This window comes from Pantherophis guttatus, chromosome 10 (genome assembly GCF_059756535.1).
Source record: "Pantherophis guttatus breed Tessera chromosome 10, ASM5975653v1, whole genome shotgun sequence".
Taxonomy (NCBI): domain Eukaryota; kingdom Metazoa; phylum Chordata; class Lepidosauria; order Squamata; family Colubridae; genus Pantherophis; species Pantherophis guttatus.
In genome coordinates, this window is record NC_142072.1 from 8,972,952 (window position 1) to 8,991,222 (window position 18,271).

At 42.1% G+C, this 18,271-nt stretch overlaps 2 protein-coding genes and 1 long non-coding RNA gene across 6 annotated transcripts in view; 1 reads left to right on the plus strand and 2 right to left on the minus strand.

The window, feature by feature from the left end:
- Positions 1-12,429, minus strand: LOC117669331 (uncharacterized). Of its 4 annotated transcripts, XM_087876307.1 has the most exons (8): positions 12,196-12,226; positions 10,065-10,278; positions 7,174-8,114; positions 4,921-6,029; positions 3,869-3,986; positions 1,730-2,344; positions 602-762; positions 1-342 (listed from the first exon to the last, which is right to left on the minus strand). In XM_087876307.1, exons 3-8 carry the CDS (start codon positions 7,775-7,777, stop codon positions 334-336), a joined length of 2,616 nt encoding a protein of 871 aa, XP_087732433.1. In that variant the 5' UTR covers positions 7,778-8,114; positions 10,065-10,278; positions 12,196-12,226; the 3' UTR covers positions 1-333. The 4 variants fall into 4 exon arrangements, with proteins under 4 accessions (XP_087732433.1, XP_034279568.2, XP_087732432.1 ...); XM_034423677.3 differs by lacking the exon at positions 10,065-10,278 and having other exon boundaries at positions 12,196-12,429; XM_087876306.1 differs by lacking the exon at positions 10,065-10,278 and having other exon boundaries at positions 12,168-12,270.
- The window catches only part of PSMC4 (proteasome 26S subunit, ATPase 4), a 16,549-nt gene continuing 10,600 nt past the window's right edge, over positions 12,323-18,271 (plus strand). The window contains exons 1-3 of the mRNA XM_034423679.3: positions 12,323-12,588; positions 16,749-16,847; positions 17,969-18,155. Of these exons, the coding sequence (XP_034279570.1) occupies positions 12,553-12,588; positions 16,749-16,847; positions 17,969-18,155 (322 nt within the window). The 5' untranslated portion in view covers positions 12,323-12,552. The remainder of the gene's footprint in view (positions 12,589-16,748; positions 16,848-17,968; positions 18,156-18,271) is intronic.
- The window catches only part of LOC117669333 (uncharacterized), a 4,888-nt gene continuing 3,737 nt past the window's right edge, over positions 17,121-18,271 (minus strand). The window contains exon 2 of the long non-coding RNA XR_015729451.1: positions 17,121-17,497. This is a non-coding gene — a long non-coding RNA (uncharacterized LOC117669333). The remainder of the gene's footprint in view (positions 17,498-18,271) is intronic.

Consider the following 18,271-nt stretch of genomic DNA (forward strand, 5'->3'; position numbering starts at 1 on the left):
TCATTCCCAGTTGCTTTATTTAAACTCAAGCAGGAAAGGGAAGAAAGAGATTACTACAGTATAAAAACAAAAACAAAGGGTAACGGTAAAAAGGTAAAGGAATTGACAACATTTGCACCATAGCAGGGAAAGGGCATCTGGATCAGAGCCTGCTGTAGTCTAAGCAATCCAACAGGATGGGGGAAGGAAATAAGGAATCACGGGCAGGGATAGTTGTAAGTCTCAGGCAATCAAGAGCAAAGGGTGCTTTTCACTTTCCTTTTCAATCAGGCGCTTCTAATATTGCTGCTGAATTTCTTGATTTGGGGGGGTACATTCGGCCCATGCAAGGATTCAGAGATGCTACAGGAAAGATAAAACACAATTAGTATTGGATGAAAACTTTTTAAGTATTTTATATTCTACTCAGAGAATGAACACAATCTTCTATACATATATAAATGGCGCTCTCTCTTTGTGTGTATGTATGTTCCAGCATAACTCTGGAACGCCTCGAGCAATTTCAACCAAACTTGGTACATAGATGACTTACTCTATGGACCTAAGGAATATGAAAAAAAACATGCCTTACACACAAAAAATAGCAAAGGGGGAGACTTACATTTCTTTCTCGCCATACTGGCCTACTAGGGATTTCAGCAATGTTCTGGGGTATGTTTGTTCCTGGCAAAGATTTTGTGTCGTTCAGGACCCGTACAACAGTGCCAAGAGCCTCTGATAGGTCCTGCAAAGAGGTGCCGCTCAACCCATACAGTGTAGAAGCTGCATATAAACGAACAACAACAAACAGAAAATAAGTAACACAAAATGCTGCCAAAAAACCCCAGAAAAGCTTCTTAGCAAGTTGACACCTTCGTTCTTGCCATCTTAATAAATACCTCGAGACATGTCTTTTCACCTTAGTTTACTTTATAAATCAGTCCCGATATTATGGATCAATTTTTCAAATCAAGCATTTGCTGCCAATTCTAATTCCATCCTTAGTCCCTTCATCAAGTTCTTTACTGGTGTCTTTAGGCTGTGTTCATTTCAATTCTTATTTATTCACTGATATCCTACCTTTCTAAATGAAATACTTATTTAATGCTGCTTCTAGCTAGAATGCCAGTTAAGAATTCCCTGCTGAATATCAGCACTATACTTTCCTGATGAGTGCTCTCATATTATGACAAAATAAAAAGTGAGAATGGCTATGGGGCAGGGGTGAAATCCAGTAGGTTCTGACAGGTTTTGGAGAACTGGTAGCGGAAATTTTGAGTAGTTCGAAGAACCGGCAAACACCACTCTGGGGCCAGCCAGAGGTGAGAATGGAGATTCTACAATATCCTCTCCCAGGAGAGGGGAGGGAATAGGGATTTTGCAGTATCCTTCCCCTGGAGTGGGGTGGGAATGGAGATTTTGCAGTATCCTTCCCCTGCCACGCCCACCCAGCCACACCACATCCACCAAGCCACGCCCACAGAACCGGTAGTAAAAAAATTTGAATTTCACCACTGCTATGACAAGCAGACTTGATTAACAGCCGAGCAATTATTCTGGGAAAGATCTAAGTGATTTATGTACTGTGTTGCGTTCAGCAATAAACAAATATTAAACGGAACCAATGGCAAGGCAGTCATATAAGTATACTGGCAAGAGACAAATTCTCGCAAGTATCACATGAAGGACAAAAAGGAAATTGATGTCACCCTGGTGAAGAGGCCCTCCATGTTTACGCGCCCTGAGTTACCTTGGGTTAATCGGAGCTCCTCACGGATTGTATCCAACTCAGCCTTCAACATGGTACAGCCCACACAGGGGGGTAGCATCCTGGAACCGGCTCCCCCGTCTTGGGCTGTGTCACCACTGCCATTTCCACTCCAGGGAGAATCCAGTAAAATGTCAATGCTGTCACTAAATGAAGGTCTGTCTATGTCAGGAGACCCGTGACCATCGTGGCCGGGTTGGGGGCTGGCGACGGTTGCATCCTTGTCGAAAGCCAGCTGAGACGACCCAAGACTAGCCGATGCTTTCTGCTCGTGCAGGATCCCATTCACAGCTTCTGAAACTCGGCCGCTGCCTTTCGTCTTAGCTTCCCCCTCCGCCTGGTTTTCCCCAGCCATGTTATAACTGGGAACAGATCTTCCCCGCCCTTTGGCTTTCCCAGCTTGCTTCCCTGGCCCGGAGGTGGATGTCTCTTTCGCTTTCTTTCTAGTTTCAGCCATTTCTTGCTCTTCTATGCTATTGTTCAACTTCATCTGCTTGGCTGCTGCCGCCACACCGTGTTCTCCATCCTGTTTGGGCACAATCTGCTCCCTCGGATCTGATCTGGCTCTCTTCCTCAGCTGGAGATGCGTTTCTGTACCTGAAGATGGAGAATAAGTTTATCTTGAGAGACCTGCCAAGATACAAAAATAACAGATGGGCTCGTGGTTAAGGCCCTAGGCTGGGAATAATAAGACTTGGGTTCCAGGCCCATAGATGGTGGGATTCCACTCGCTTCTTAAGAGAGTATATGCTCCCTTACTCAACAGGCTTTTGTTTTAGCTTCAAGTATGAATATTTAGAATATGAAAGGTGCTTGGTAGCCTTCCTTTCATAAAAAACTTCGAGAGGGATCACAATTATTCCTCTTTTACAGATAAACTGAAGACATCCTTAAGAAATCAAGATAGGTTGACTTGCTAAAGGGTAACCCAATATGGAATTCCTTAAAAGAGCTTATGCACATGCTTGTAAAGTAATCTGAATTTGAAATCATTTAAAGTTCTGTTTGTTGTCTTCTCTCTGTAAGGTAAAGGTTCCCCTCGCACATATGTGCTAGTCGTTCCCGACTCTAGGGCAGTGCTCATCTCCGTTTCTAAGCCGAAGAGCCAGCGCTGTCCGAAGATGTCTCCATGGTCATGTGGCCGGCATGACTAAATGCCAAAGGTGCACAGAACGCTGTTACCTTCCCACCAAAGGTGGTCCCTCTTTTTCTACTTGCATTTTTTACGTGCTTTCGAATTGCTAGGTTGGCAGAAGCTTGGACAAGGAATGGGAGCTCACCCCGTTACGCGGCACTAGGGATTCAAACTGCTGAACTGCCGACCTTTTGATTGACAAGCTCAGCGTCTTAGCCACTGAGTCTCTCTATACATCACTCTGTACTAATCCCCTAAACCTCCAGAAGTGGCTTAGATTTAAGGAAGCTTTTCTGAGCAGTTGAGAATCCAACTAAATGCCTTTTTGATCCCACCCAATCTTGGCATCGATCTCAGAATTACCATTCAAAGTGTCTTTACAAATATACAATCAAGTGAAGTCAACCAGCTGTGACGTGTGAATGAGGACCCTAAGCTGAACTTGGGAGGCCTGTAACATCTCTCTTCAGCAAACACTTCACTTCCTTGCCATCTTGATGATCCCCTCACTTCCTTGGCCAGTTTTTCTTTCGAAGAGGTTTTGCTAATTTGCTAGTCTCTATGCTAAGAAGTGGGACGCGGTGGCTCAGTGGCTAGGATGCTGAGCTTGTCGATCGAAAGGTCGGCAGTTCAGCAGTTCGCATCCCTAGTGCTGCATAATGGGGTGAGCTCCTGTTACTTTCCCAGCTTCTGCGAACCTAGCAATTCGAAAGCACGTAAAAAATGCAAGTAGAAAAAGAGGGACCACCTTTGGTGGGAAGGTAACAGCATTCCATGCACCTTTGGCATGACAGAAATTGTCCAGACAGGATAGAGGGAGTTAAGAGTGGGTAAATCTGCTTATGGCATGCAAGTATAAACAGAAAGGGAAGGGCGGGGGGAATCTAAGTGGATATGTACTAAAACAAACGAAAACAACCCTCGAAAGGCAAAGAAACAAATCTGTCACATCAAAGATTCAACGCACCTAAGAAGCAAATTCTTACCTAGTAAGCCAACCTTCCTAGGATTTTCTCGACTGTCTTTTATGCAGGGTTGTCTCTGATCTTCATTCAAGTCTTCTCGAGGGGAATCGACAACCATGTTATCTGAGGTAACACGTACCTGAAAAATAAGAATGCCACTCTTGTATTTATCACTTCTTTTAAAGTAAAAAAGGGGCCCTCAGTTCCACACACCAAAGATGTCAAAAACCCTAACCTAACCTAACCCTATCATTTGTGAGCTAAGAATAAATACAAGCATTTTGAACTTGCTGTTTGGTTGCCTCATCCTAAATATCCTTCAAAACTGAATCCTGCTGCAGTCACATGAAAATATTAGTCAGAATCTGACAATTTATACCCATAAGAATTTTAATGTTTTTTTTTTAAAAAAAGCAGATTCATTTTCTACTGTCTAGGAAATTTTGAGTAGCCATTCAGCTTCTACCAAAGCAGAAAGGCTCAAGCAAATTGGAAGTGTGTCTTTGAGGAAAAGGAATCTGCCTCTTCCTGCAGTGCATCTTATTGTTCCATTGTCTTTAAAGCAGGGGTGAAATCCAGCAGGTTCTGACAGGCTCTGGAGAACCGGTAGTGGAAATTTTGAGTAGTTCGGAGAACCGGCAAATACCACCTTTGGCTGGCCCCAGAGTGGAGTGGGAATGGAGATTTTGCAATATCCTTCCCCCAGGAGTGGGGAGGGAATGGAGATTTTGCAGTATCCTTCCCCTGCCATGCCCAACAAGCCACGCCCACAGAACTGGTAGTAAAAAAAAAATTGAATTTCACCACTGCTTTAAAGCTCACCTTCAACTGAAAAATGACAAACTTTTGCTAATAGACAAATTCCTTGTGTGTCCAATCACACTTGGCCAATAAAGAATTCTATTCTATCTATTCTATTCTAATAACAACAGTAATTCCGAGATTCCACATATAAAGTCTCTCGGTCAAAAAGAGAAATGTGTCTGGGGGAGGGGAAATACTTTTTTCATTTCCTTGCTCCTTTATGCCGTCTCCAAACCCCAAAGTAGAAATCCCTCTCAGCGTGATCTTACTTGGTCCCGTTGCCTCTTGGACTCGAAATGGAGCTGGAATCTCTCGGCCAGGGCCACAGCTTCCTTGCCATTTTCTGGCTGGCATTCGCGTACCAAGGTCTGGATCTCTTCAGGGAGTACGTTCAGGAACTGCTCGACCACTAGCAGCTCCATAATTTGCTCTTTGCTACGCGCCTCTGGCCTCAACCACTGGTGGGAAAGCCGCCACAGACACCTGTATGCTTCTTGGGGTCCCTGGGCCTCCTGATAATGGAACTGCCTGAAAGACTGCCGGCGGGTTTCTAAGTCTACGTCTGTTTCAAGTACTTTAGCGCCATTGCTGGAGCACAGATGTTGGGCCTTGCTGTGGAGCTGGTCTCTACCCTGCTGCTGAGAACTCGGGTACGAATCGCATAATGGATTCAAAACGGAGAGATGTGCCTCTGAGGTATCACCTTTCCCTGTCGCTGCCAGGTGCCCCGCAATGAAAGGAAGCCTTGGGCCCGACAGCATCTCCTGACAGTGGTCTGCAGGAGGCTGCTGAGACAAGAGCCACCTCAGTATCTCTTCGGCAGTCCAATACTGCACTTCAGGAGGCACCTTCACTCTTCCTCCAAGTGCTTCTTTCACTGCAAGTCTATTTAGACTCTTCCCTGGTAGGTCGGACTGCATCATCTGCTCTAATAAAGCCTGTAGGGCTGAGCTAGGCCCAGCGGCGGCTCCTGCTCCATTCTTTGTGGACATCTGCAAGACCTGCAACGGGTTAGCGCAGTCAGGAGAGCTAGGGCTGGCAGGAGACCGCTGAGTTAGCACCTGGACAAGCTCGGTTTGCTTCTGAAAAAGTTTCTCAAAGAGCTGGGCTTGGAACTCCCTATCCTCACGCCGCATCTCCTTGTCGTGCTGGATGAACTCCGCTAAACTCTGTTTTTCCTCAGCTTGGAGGGCCAGCTGTTTCTGCATCCTCTGCAGCTCCGGCTGATGTGAACGAACGCACTTCTGGCCAGCGCCCCTCGACGGCCCATCCCCCTGAACTTTTTGTTTCCGAGTTCGAAGATGGGGACGTTGGTCAAGCATGGAGATGAGCTGCCTGGGTGGAGGTTGGATCTCCATTAGCATAGGAGAGGCCACATCTATAAAGGAAGGAACAGGGAACAGCCATATATATATATAAATATAAATATAAATATAAATATAAATATAAATATAAATATATATATATATATATATATATATATATACCCATTTCCCCCCGAAAATAAGACCCTGTCTTATATTTTTCTGAACCCTGAAATAAGTGCTTGGCCTTATTTTCGGGGAGGTGTTATTATTTTGGGGCGTGTGGAGCAAGATAGGGCTTCCGTTGCCGTCTTACCTGATTTCCAGTTCTGCATTTAAATATTTTCAGGGAGGGCTTATGTTTTTTAGCTCTCATCAGCTAGCCATACCCTTACTTGGATTCGAACTTGGGCTGCCTGCATGTTAGGCAGTTGTATTAACCTCTGAGCCACAAGTTCTTCTCCCTTCATCAGCTTGAGCCAGGGGAGAGATTAAGAGTTTTTCTATCGAGACACCTGGTCTACCCCTAAATAGATCTATACTAGTCTCCCTTTATTTCTTTATCAGCGAAATATAAATTTGGTATAAAATGGTTTGTCGTGAATGCGACTGCTTGAAGGCTCCTGGATTGGAGCTGAAAGGCAAAAAGGATGCAGTATGCTCCCTCCAACATGCTGGGGTAGACCAGGTGCCTCAATAGAAAAACACTTTATATAGTATGTATGTATGTATGTATGTATGTATGTATGTATGTATGTGTGTTTTTTTTCAAAGCAGTGCAACATCACCAATAGGGTCAGAATGATTCATAAGATCTGATGGTCAATATCCAATGGCCAATGATTCAAAGGGCAAGAAAGTAATAAAACGATATGCATGCATGCACCACCTGTGACTGTAGGCTAAAAAAAAAGGTCTGAAAGTTACCCTATGATGTTGTCCTTCTGAGTATATAAATAAATTAAAAACAACCAGTGGAAGTTGGCCTGCTATAGAGAGTTATATGCATTTCCAGAAACAGAAAGTTGTGTTTCTAGTGGAGTACATTTAAACATTTAAACCAAAAGTCCAATAAAGTTATGAAACCAAAGACCTAAATATTTCATAAAATGATTAATAGAATATTCCGAGATAACTTTCCCCCTGCCCATCCTTAGGTATCCTTCCAGAGGATTTGCACTGACAACATTCCCCAGGAGAAATGAACAAGGTGTTTACCCAGCTCAGGTGAGATTTCATCTTCCGATTCCTCTTCCTTCACCTGAACTGGGATGACTTGGATCTCGCCAAAAGCATCATGAGTCTCTGCCTGGGTGTAGCTGAATTCATCGGTCCCTTGGCTTTCCGAGGCAGCAGTCTGGGACAGCCAATGCCCAGAGGCCTGGGACGCCCAACGCTCAGAGATGCTGGATTGGGTCCCCCAGGGCTCAGAGATGGAGAGGCCTTCCTGTCTGTCTGCAGTAACACTGGGCCCTTCGCCAGCCTCAGAGGGAAAACCAGGCCTGCAGTTTATATACTGTGTCATTATCTGGTCAATTTCATCATAGAAGGGACATTTGATAGGTGGCCGCCCCACGGAGTTATTTTCCTTAGCCTTGCGGTAAGCCACTTTCAATCCTTTCATTTTTTCGCGGCATTGGTCCCCAGTCCGATAAATGCCCATTTCGGCAAGACGCTGAGAAATGCCATCATAGACTGCACGGTTCCTCCCGTGGGAGCTAAGGTCATGAGTGACCGCTGCCTCGGTCCAGAGGGCAAGGAGCACCTTGATATGCTCTGCTGGCCAGCTAGCTGCCCGTTCTTGTGGTCTATCCCGCCTCATTTCTACCAAGGAAAACCTGAAATGTCTCGTTGGCAGGTTACGCAGCAGAGATCAGGCCCACCGAAGTCCAAACGCAAGCAACACAGATACAAGGAAGGACATGTAAAAGGTTTGAATTTCAGAATTCCCAATTTCTGTGCTGGAATGGCCTTGTAGACGATCCTCGATTCTCCTCCATATGTCATTTATGCAGAGAGTGTAGATTATGAAGCTTCAAAATCTAGGAATCTAAACGCTGAACAGCCACAATAGCTACATCTTTCCACTTGTATCGGGTGCAGAGGTATTAAGACAGAGTAAGTTACAGCTCACGAAAGAAGGCAGAATACTGCATCTCCTGTGGAAGAAAAGTCAGGTTTCAAAAGCCAATGTTTAATTCAGAAAATATTGGATCTTTTATACTGTATAAAACCTCTCTCTCTTTTTAACTAACTTTAGTTATCTCCTCTGTTTATTGAAGGAGACGGTTTGGTCAAGTCTGGAAAAATCCTGGAAGTTCGTGCCAAAAAAAAGTGACTAAATATTTATATCACACATTTCTCCCAAGCACCCCAGTCCAAGTTTAATGTTTGCTCCACTTGCCTCACATCAGTTCTGTGAAGCAAGCCAGGTCAAAAGAAAAGTGATCAAGATACAAGCAAGCTCAACAGACGAACTACAGAGTAGTTCCATCTCAGCTTGTCACACAATATTGTAGCATTTGAACAGTAACCGCAGGGAACCTCCAAAATCAATTAATTGCAAACCTGCAGGTAATTGCAAACCTGCAAAATTAATTGATTAAATTAATCCATTTCTATTTCTATTTCTTGCAGAGATCTGAGATGACCATTCCAAGAATAAGTGATGTTTTTTTCCAGGCATGTCTACTTCCATTTTCAGCTTGTGTGATGCACAAGGCTTGCATTTGGTTAGAAAAATAAGTAATTTTTTGTATACAAGTCCCCCTCAATATAACGGAACTAAAGCTGCTTCCATAACAGGAGATTACTTGTTTTTATTCTAGAACATCATAACATCTGAACAGGTGAACAGATTAGAAAACACACAATCCAGCAGATCATGAGTAAAAAAAGTCAGTAGGCACTAGATTATTTATTACTTTTAAAAAATGAATAATTTTATCTTCTGTTCTAAAATATTGTCTCCTAGTCCAATACTATAAATAGATCCTGCTTTTAATCAGCTTTATCTCTGTGGACATCTGCATAGAATGGCAGTATGATCCTACTGCCTGTTTGCTTAACTGTGACATAAAATTTATTATAAATTTGGAACTGGGCTGTTAAAATGCACATTCATTCCTCAAATGTACATTTTAACAGCCAGTTCCAAACTTAAGCAATTTCAGTCCTCTTGCATATTTTCATGAAAACAAATTCAGATTTGTCCCACAAAATATATTCTCAGATATATAGCAGCACTATTGTTTTTATCACAATCAGAAAAAGAAAGTGAAATATACTGTTCACCGAGTGAATTGCTATTTCGCACCCTAACCAATCCAAGAGTGGTATTGTGAAGTTAACACTGGCTTGAGTATACAACGCACTTAACCCTAATTACTGAAACAACTCTTTTGTTGAGAGTTTTAAAGTTTGAGTCTTAAAGTACTAAAGGCAAAGGATCTCTCATGCACAACACTTGCTGAATATATTGTCTGCAGCAATGCAGAAGTGATTTGTCATTTTATTTTTTTTTCTCCTCAAGTCTGCAAAATTGAATTACAGTAAGCTTTTTCCAAATCACCAGGTGGCAGCACCTGGATGCTTTTATCTGGAATCAAAAACTAAATGATTTCCAGGAATACAGTCTGGACAAGAATAAAAGAAATACAAACTACTTCACTTGCAAAAAACATTGCATGGATATGCTCACGTAATTCACTAGAAATCCAGCTGCCCTTGAGGGCATTGCTTACAAGGTGGGATAGAGGATTTACCCAATGCATTAAAGCATAAACTGACCTAACTAGGGTTCACTGATGTGCAAAGAATGAAGATTAAACCTATCTAAGCATTACATGTTGTGGAAACAAAATAGCAAGTTTATAACTAATCAGGTTAAGCATATTGCATTCATTTTAAAGGCATATCTATATATGGATATAAGGGACGCGGTGGTTCAGTGGCTAAGACGCTGTGCTTGTCAATCGAAAGGTTGGCAGTTCAGCGGTTCGAATCTCTAGTGCCACGTAACGGGGTGAGCTCCCGTTACTTGCCCCAGCTTCTGCCAACCTAACAGTTCGAAAGCACGTAAAAAATGCAAGTAGAAAAACAGGGACCACCTTTGGTGGGAAGGTAACAGTGTTCCATGCGCCTTTGGTGTTTAGTCATGCCGGCCACATGACCATGGAGGCATCTTTGGACAACACTGGCTCCTTGGCTTTGAAATGGAGATGAGCACCACCCCCTAGAATCAGGAACGACTAGCACATATGTGCGAGGGGAACCTTTACCTTTACTTTATATAGGGATATACCCAATACATGATTGATCTCTCTAGAATAAAATTAACATAACATATTAAAATAGTAAATAAACACATGGAAGGAACCTTTTAAGCAGCAGAACAGGAATCCAAATGATATCCAATCTATTCTCTACTTGGACACACAATGTTTGCCTTATAGATAACCTTTTTATAATTTGACCCTCAGTGATTGTTTATATGTATCTGTAGTGTATATCCAGCCAATTTTTGACATAGTCACCCTTTTAACAGTTTAACTTGCAATGACTAGCAATGTATACATATGACAGAGAAAGATGGGGGGAGGAGTTTTTGACTTGGCTACTGTATCCTTTCCAGAGGATTTGATTTAGTTATTCTTGCGATTGCTTGCAGTGATTGTATCTATGTGCACGCACACACATACACAAATAGAGGTAACATATGTATAGCCAATTTTTGACTTAGTTATTTTAACAGATAACTATGTATCTGTTACATGGATTCATGTACACAAAAACATACAATACCTAAAGAGCCAAATTTCTATTTAGTTTCAGCTATTTGGATTTAGTATAATTTGTGTACACACAGACAGGTCTATGTCCATGCATATATAATAAGTATAGCTAGGTTTTGATTTAGTTATTAATAGTTAATGTAAGGTAAAAACCAACAGTTGACAGCTATCATTTTATGCTTAGCCTGAAGCGATTTGAAGTTTGTGTGTGTGCGTCTGTGTGTACATATACATAAAGATATACATAAATACTGGATAGAAAGACAGATATATAAGGATACATGGATGAATGGATGGATAGATAGATCAAGCACACGACATATATTATTGCATATACCCTGGGATAGATAGATAGATAGATAGATAGATAGATAGATAGATAGATAGATAGATAGGGCACACAATATATTATTGTATATACCCTGGATAGATAGATAGATAATACATAGATACCATAGGTAGTCAGTCAGACAGACAGACAGATGATAGATAGAAACCATAGATAGGTACCATAGATGATAGATTGATCTTAGGTAGGTAGATAGAATGGATAGATAGGTAGATAGGTAGATCAAGCACACAATATATTATTGTATATACCCTGGATAGATAGATAGATAGATAGAAACTATAGATGGATGATAGATTGATGATAGGTAGGTAGATAGAATGGATAGATAGAATGAATGGATAGATAGATAGACAGACAGACAAACTGACAGATAGATCAAGCACACGACATTATATTATTGTATATACCCTGGATGGATGGATAGATAGATAGATAGATAGATAGATAGATAGATAGATAGATATAGACAGACAGATGATAGATAGAAACTGTAGATAGATAGGTACCATAGATGATAGATTGATGATAGGTAGGTAGATAGAATGGATAGATAGATAGAATGGATGGATAGATAGACAGACAAACAGACAAATAGATCAAGCACACGACATTATATTATTGTATATACCCTGGAGCACATACACCATACATCAATGCCATAAATCAAGAACCACCTCCGGGAGCTCAACTTGCAGGCGGGACCGAGGCGCTCTAGGGGTTTAGATCCCGCCCGGGGGGCAGCTCCGATCCCTGCAGACAAAACCCCGGAGAAGCCCACCAGGTGGGTTTTTCATCGGCCCCTTCCTTTCCTTGGGCTCCCTCATCCCCTTCCCCGCTTACGGGGGTCTCTCCGGGCGTTACACCCCCGGCCCTCCGGGAAAGCAGCCGAGATGCTCTTGGAAGAAGGGCAAAGCCAAGACACCGAGCCGCTTAAGGCCAAGCAGCGGTCCCTCCATCCCCATCCGGACCCGCCGCCCTCGCCCTCTTCTCTGGGGGGTAAGAATGGCCTCTCATGATGATGATGATGATGATGATGATGGGTGGGGGGGGGGTTTGCTCTTCCCTACCTGCTTTGGGGCACCCCAAACCGCCTACCTGCGCTTAAAAGAACCAAGAAAAAGCGAAGGCGGCGCTTCGGCCCAGAACTCGCCCCGAGGGAGCCAATAGGAAAGCCGGGAGATCCCGACCGGGAGAAGACCATTGCTTCTTTCACCCGTCAATCATCCTGGAAGGCAGGGCTCTAGCGGTGGCGTTCTCCCCCCCACCCCCCGGCTACCTATATTCTAATCGTGCGGCAGCCACGACGGGAGAGGTGCCCATCAAAGAGACGTAAGCCAAAAGGCCGGACTACAACTCCCGTGAGCCTCTCTCTTTCTCTCTGTGTCCCCGGCCGGGGAGCGTAACCGGAAGCGGGATCCTCCAGCCTGGTTTCCGGTCGAGGGGGAATTAAAAATGGAGGAGATCGGCATCTCGGTGGAGAAAACTCAGGTACGGGGGGGGGGGGGAAAGGCGGGAGAGCGAGCTGTGAGGGAGGAGGAGGAGGAGAGGCGAAGTCGCGGGGAGAGCGGCGGCGTGGCCCGCCGTTTGGCTTCTTCTTTCCCGCTTCCGAGGCTTGGGAAGGAGGCGGAGGAGCGCTAGGAGCCCCAGGGACGAAGACGAGGGAGGCGAAGATGCAGAGTCACCGCTTGGTAGGCCTAGCAGTGAGGGGGGGGTGGGGGTGGGGAGCAGGCCGCGGCTGCGGGCAGGTTCCCTCCTCCTCCTCCTCCTCCTCCTCCTCGGCCGTGTCTTGAGGCGTGTTTTGATTTATGGAACTTGTTAAGGGAATATGCGCAGAGTAACCCTTGAGTAGCAAGGTTGCGCACGTGAGAAACGGCTGAGGGTGATTGTGAATATATGGTGGGACAGGTAACAAATAAAATAAAATAAATAAAAACACGAATCCAGTTAGATAGTCACTGAAGGGCCCTTCTTTGTTCTTAATATTGTAAGAGAGAAATTGCTTGCAATTATATTCAGAACACAGACAAGGACATCCTTTGCAAGGATGCTTACTTCAAGGCCTCTCAGTTGTCACAGATAAGAACAGTCTACGTGATTTACACCTTGAGGTTAAAGTGACAGGGATGTCCACTTTGTTATTTCAACAAAAGATAACAGATATGCTTCAGTAATCTACAAAAAGAATTATGACTGTTTTGCAAATAAACTCTGTAATGTCAATTAAAATTGATAAATGTATAGGACCATATGAACTGCTAACTTCAAAGGATCCTTTGTTTGAAACTGTATAAAACTGGAGTCTCAGGATCATAACGGGGTTCAGATCTTGAGGTATCAATACCTATCTGATCCTTTTATTGCAATAAAATAATTAAACTGATTCTGTCTGCCCTAATTGGGATGTTTTCTTAATTCCTCATCTCCACAAAACATCTCTACAACAAATAAGCGCTGTCAATACACAGACACACCTAAAATTTACTCCTCAGTTGTTTCTATTGGGTATAACTACAGACTGTACAGTTTTAGAGACTAAATTGATTTTGAACTTAATATCAGCAGCTAGGCTGCTGGTAGCTCAATATTGGAAGAAAGACTCTTTGCCTACTATTGAAGAGTGGACATTGAAAGTAACAAACCTAGCAGAAATGGCGAAAATCTCGGCGTACTTGAAGGACCACACGCAAGGAAGATACGTATCGGAATGGAGAAGATGGATTGATTATATTCAAAATAAGTATCAGACAAGAAAATATCAAACAGCTTATGAATAACTGTTAGTATTAGAAGTATTTGGTTATCGATAGTGGAGTTAAGGTTTCAGTGGGGGAGGTAGTACCTTGAGGATAAGTAGATTAATCTAGTTTATGTTTGACTAAATGAAATACCTTGTATTTTGCTCTGGGAAGTGGGGGGAGAGGGTGGGGGGAAGTGGGGGAAATTTTCTCTTTTTTGTAAAACTTTTCAATTAAAAAAAAACTACACAGACACACCGAGTTCTGATATTCTTTCACTTTTAGGAAAAAAGTAAAGCAAAGTCCAATAAACAATCCAGGTCATACACAGACAAAGATAGTTAAATTGTCAATCCAGGGATATTCCAAGAACAAAGTCTTCTTACCAGTTGTTGTAGTCATACGCAATAAAACAGTTCTTTTTGGAGTTGCAAACAGGAACAAGTACAGCAGTAAAACAATCAGTAAAACAGTAGAAAAACAACAAGTAGCAATGATCAATCAGTGATCAGGCAGAGAGAACAGGCAGAGAGGAGCAGAGGTAGCAATAATAATGTAATAAGAAAAAATAAGCCATGATTCAAGCTTCCTCTTAAATACCTTGGCTACAGAGCTAGCCAATCAGAATACAGTATGATGCAATACAGCATTAAAGCTATACATTACATTTTGACTGCAAACATGCATTGATGGTTTATATATATTGCCAACCCAACCAGTTAGGCAATAGCGATTCCCTAAAGAATAGGGAACTGCGAGCTGATTAATTTATGTTTTGATTGCAGTAATTACTACTACTCTTCTCATCGTTCCTATTACCCATCTCCTCCCACTTACGACTGTAACCTTGTTGCTGGTATCCTTAACATTCATATTGACTGTTTCCTAATTTGATTGCTTATTTGTACCCTATGACTATCATTAAGTGTTGTACCTTATGATTCTTAAAGGATTCTATTCTATTTTCTATTCTATTCTTATTTTTATTCTATTATATTAAAAACAAGGACAAATAGACTGAAAAACAGCTTCTATCCCAGGGCAGTAACTATATTGAATTCTACTGTATAGTGCAATATTAATGCAATATCAGGGGTTTTCAGTACAATAGTATAGAATGTGAAGGATGTGTGTTTGTGTTTTATTTTTTATAGTTATAATGTACACAGAAGATGGCATTGAATTTCGTTGCACGAGGTGCAATGACAAAGTAAACTAAACTAAACTAATTCTACCTTTTTTTCATATGACTCAAGATTGAAGATACCTAAGACAGGTAGTCCTTGACTTACAACAGTTCATTTAGTAACACGGGCACGGGGAAAAAAGGGACTTATGACTGTTTCCCACACTTATGACGGTTGCGACATCCCCGTGGTCACGTGATTTACATTTGGATGCTTGACAACGGGTTTCATATTTATGATGGTCACAGCATCCCAGGGACATGTGATCCCCTTTTGCGACCTTCTGGCAAGCAAAATCAACGGGAAGCCAGATTCGCTTAACAACCGTGTGACTAATTTAACAGCTGCAGTGATTCGCTTAACAAATGTGGCAAGAAAAGTCGTAAAATGGTGGGGGGAAAACTCAACAAGTTTCTCACTTAGCAACATTGTGGTCGTAACTTGAGAACTACCTGTATTCCTGCCTTCTATTTTCACCACAACAACACTTGAGTTGGGCTTTACTGAGAGAGGGGGACTGGACCAAATCCCCCCCCAACCCCCCAAGCTAGCTTTTGTTCCTAAGGAAGGATTAGAACTAGAGTTTACTGGTTTCCAGGCCTACACCAACTACTTTATCCTATTTTTCACCATCTTCTGCAAAATTATTCTCTTTTTCACTGAAGCTTACGCCAATATCATATTGAGACTTCAGAAAGCCATCTATTGGGTGATAAATAAGGATTGTACTATACGTAGGGATAAGAGCAAACTTAATACAAGTGCTAAATACTTTATCTGTTGGAGCTTATGTCCAAGTAGGCGTCAGGGTTTAAAGGAATTCCAAGGATGTTGCTTCAGGTACATCTAGTTAGTTGGTGTTGCCAGTGTCCCACTCAATTCTTCTGGCATGTATCCTAATGTTTGACAAAGGTTGAAGTTGGTTACATGTCTGTTTGTGCAAAAATTTGAACTAAGTCTTAATCAGCAAAATGAACATAAGCCTGAGGCTTTGGAGTTTGTGGCTAATGTAAGGAGAGAAATAAAGCGTGCCATGTATTTCTAACATGGTATGTGTCCTTCAAAATAAGCAGTAAATGTCAGTTGACAAAATGTTAGAAATACATGGCAAACTTTATATGTGGCATGCTTTATTTCTCCCCTTACATTAGCCACAAACTACATAAGCCTTAGGCCTATATTCATGATTAAACCTTACTGCAACATTTTGCACAAATGAATGGGCATGTAACCAATCTTTTGAAATGTTTGCTTTTTTTTTTTTTTTTTTGCAACAGTTGTTACTGTTTTCCTCAAAACTGATAAGTAGCAAAGCCACAACTCCCTGTGGTTTAATAGAGGCTGACATTGGATGTTAAAAGTGTTGCTCAAAACAGATGGTTGAACCTTTCGGTTATCCCTATCCTAAATAAAAAGTTGCACAAGCTTAGTAAACCATGTGCTACATATTAATTCTGACGTGTTCACCTTAGCAGCTTTAAGAAATTTAAATGAACTACACATTCTGTTTAAGTGCATACAACGGACCTCAATAAGTCAGATAAAGATCAAATATGTATATGTTAAACTTGTTTTTTGCTTCTATTTTGGTTTTCTTTTTTGGGATTTTTTGGCCTCAGAATGTTGTGCAAATCCAGGACTTATTCATTCATACTATATGAAACATAGAAAACAGGGATATTCTATATCCAAGTTATTTATATCTAATCTGTGTTTTAATTTATAGGATGAGCTTCCTGCTCTCTCTATTTCCAGACCTCAGACCGGCCTCTCCTTCCTAGCTCCTGAAGCTGAAGATGTCGAGGATCTATATAGCCGATATAAAGTGAGCTGATCTTCAGTCACATGCTACTACTTAGCAGCGCTGAAGAGCGTTATTGTTTCTAATTTGCATTTTGTATTTGTCAGTCTACAACGCAGGTGTCAAACTCGCGGCATCGTGTTGCCATCACGTAACGTATCGCAATGTTTTTGCCCTTGGCAGTGCTGGGGTGGGCGTGGCCTGTGTGTGACGCATCCACCCCGCGGGCCGCCAGTTTGACACCCCTGGTCTACAACTGTCTGTGTTCAAAAGGCATTGGACGCGTAGAACAGAAGGTGTCGAAGAAAGTAAATTATTTATTAACTTTGTATCCTGCATTTATTTTGTGCAACTCTCAAAGCAGTCTACATCGTGCTTTTTCTGTCTGTTTTCCCCATAACAGCATCCCAATCAAGTGGGTTGGACTGAGAGAGAATGACTAGCCCGACATCACCCAATTAACTTGTAGCCTCCTGGTTTCTAGTACAGTATGGTTGATAAAGTGTAGCAAACTGGGTGTCACAAGTATATAAAAGAATAGATCTCTGTAGAATTTTATTCAAGTGTCTCACTTCAGTTCCTTCTTCATGTCTGCTATCTTTTCTTCGGGTGGCTCTAGTTGTTGCTATTAGCTTTCTGGAACAATGGGGTACTGAGTTTGTTGCTCTCTTTCCCTGCCAAGAAAAGCATTATGGGAGGAAAAACCAGAGAAAATAACTGTTTTCTCACCGTATCCCCCCCCCATTAAAAGTGTACTGCCAGAAAGTACGCTTTAACTAGTACTTTTGTTTGTTTTTCCTGCTCTTTCCTTCCAACTTTTTAGTTTTGTCTCATGTTCTGTTTTTTTTTTAGATTACAACATAAAGCTCCACTCTTAGTTGTGAATGGCCATTAATTTTAAAAATAAATATAACCACTGTTTCAAAAGTAATGAATACAATTAGGTTATTTCAAAATGTACATTTCCCATACTTTCCTGGTATTTGAAATTCCCATACTACTCAGTAGGGGGAGTATACTACTTGGTACACATACTCAGCAAGAAGTCATGATCTGGTTGCTTACCTCTCTTGTCCTTTCTTCATTTTATAAGCGGGAATTTTGCAGGCACAACAAAAGCCACACTTCTCTTTGTCTTTTTGTAGAAACTCCAGCAAGAGCTGGAATTCCTGGAGGTCCAGGAAGAATACATCAAGGATGAGCAGAAAAATCTGAAGAAAGAATTTCTGCATGCTCAGGAGGAGGTGAAACGTATCCAGAGCATCCCGTTGGTCATTGGCCAGTTCCTAGAGGCGGTGGATCAGAATACAGCCATTGTTGGTTCTACCACAGGTGCAGTGCTCATCCTTTTTGCTGGCTCTTGATTTGTGGAAAGTTGAGAGGAAAGAACTTCTCTTTTCTTGAATTGCCTCCCTGATAGCTCACAGGCCCATTTTGATTTCTATTAG

What these genes read in the sequence shown, in the direction of transcription:
- LOC117669331 (XM_034423677.3), bottom strand. Translation starts at nt 7,777, where the DNA reads ATGAGGCGGGATAGACCACAAGAACGGGCAGCTAGCTGGCCAGCAGAG. An exon ending in TAGGAAGGTTGGCTTACTAG is followed by an intron (nt 2,345 to 3,868) that starts GTAAGAATTTGC and finishes CTCCATCTTCAG; the next exon opens with GTACAGAAACGCATCTCCAG. An exon ending in GGAGCTCCGATTAACCCAAG is followed by an intron (nt 763 to 1,729) that starts GTAACTCAGGGC and finishes GTTTATATGCAG; the next exon opens with CTTCTACACTGTATGGGTTG.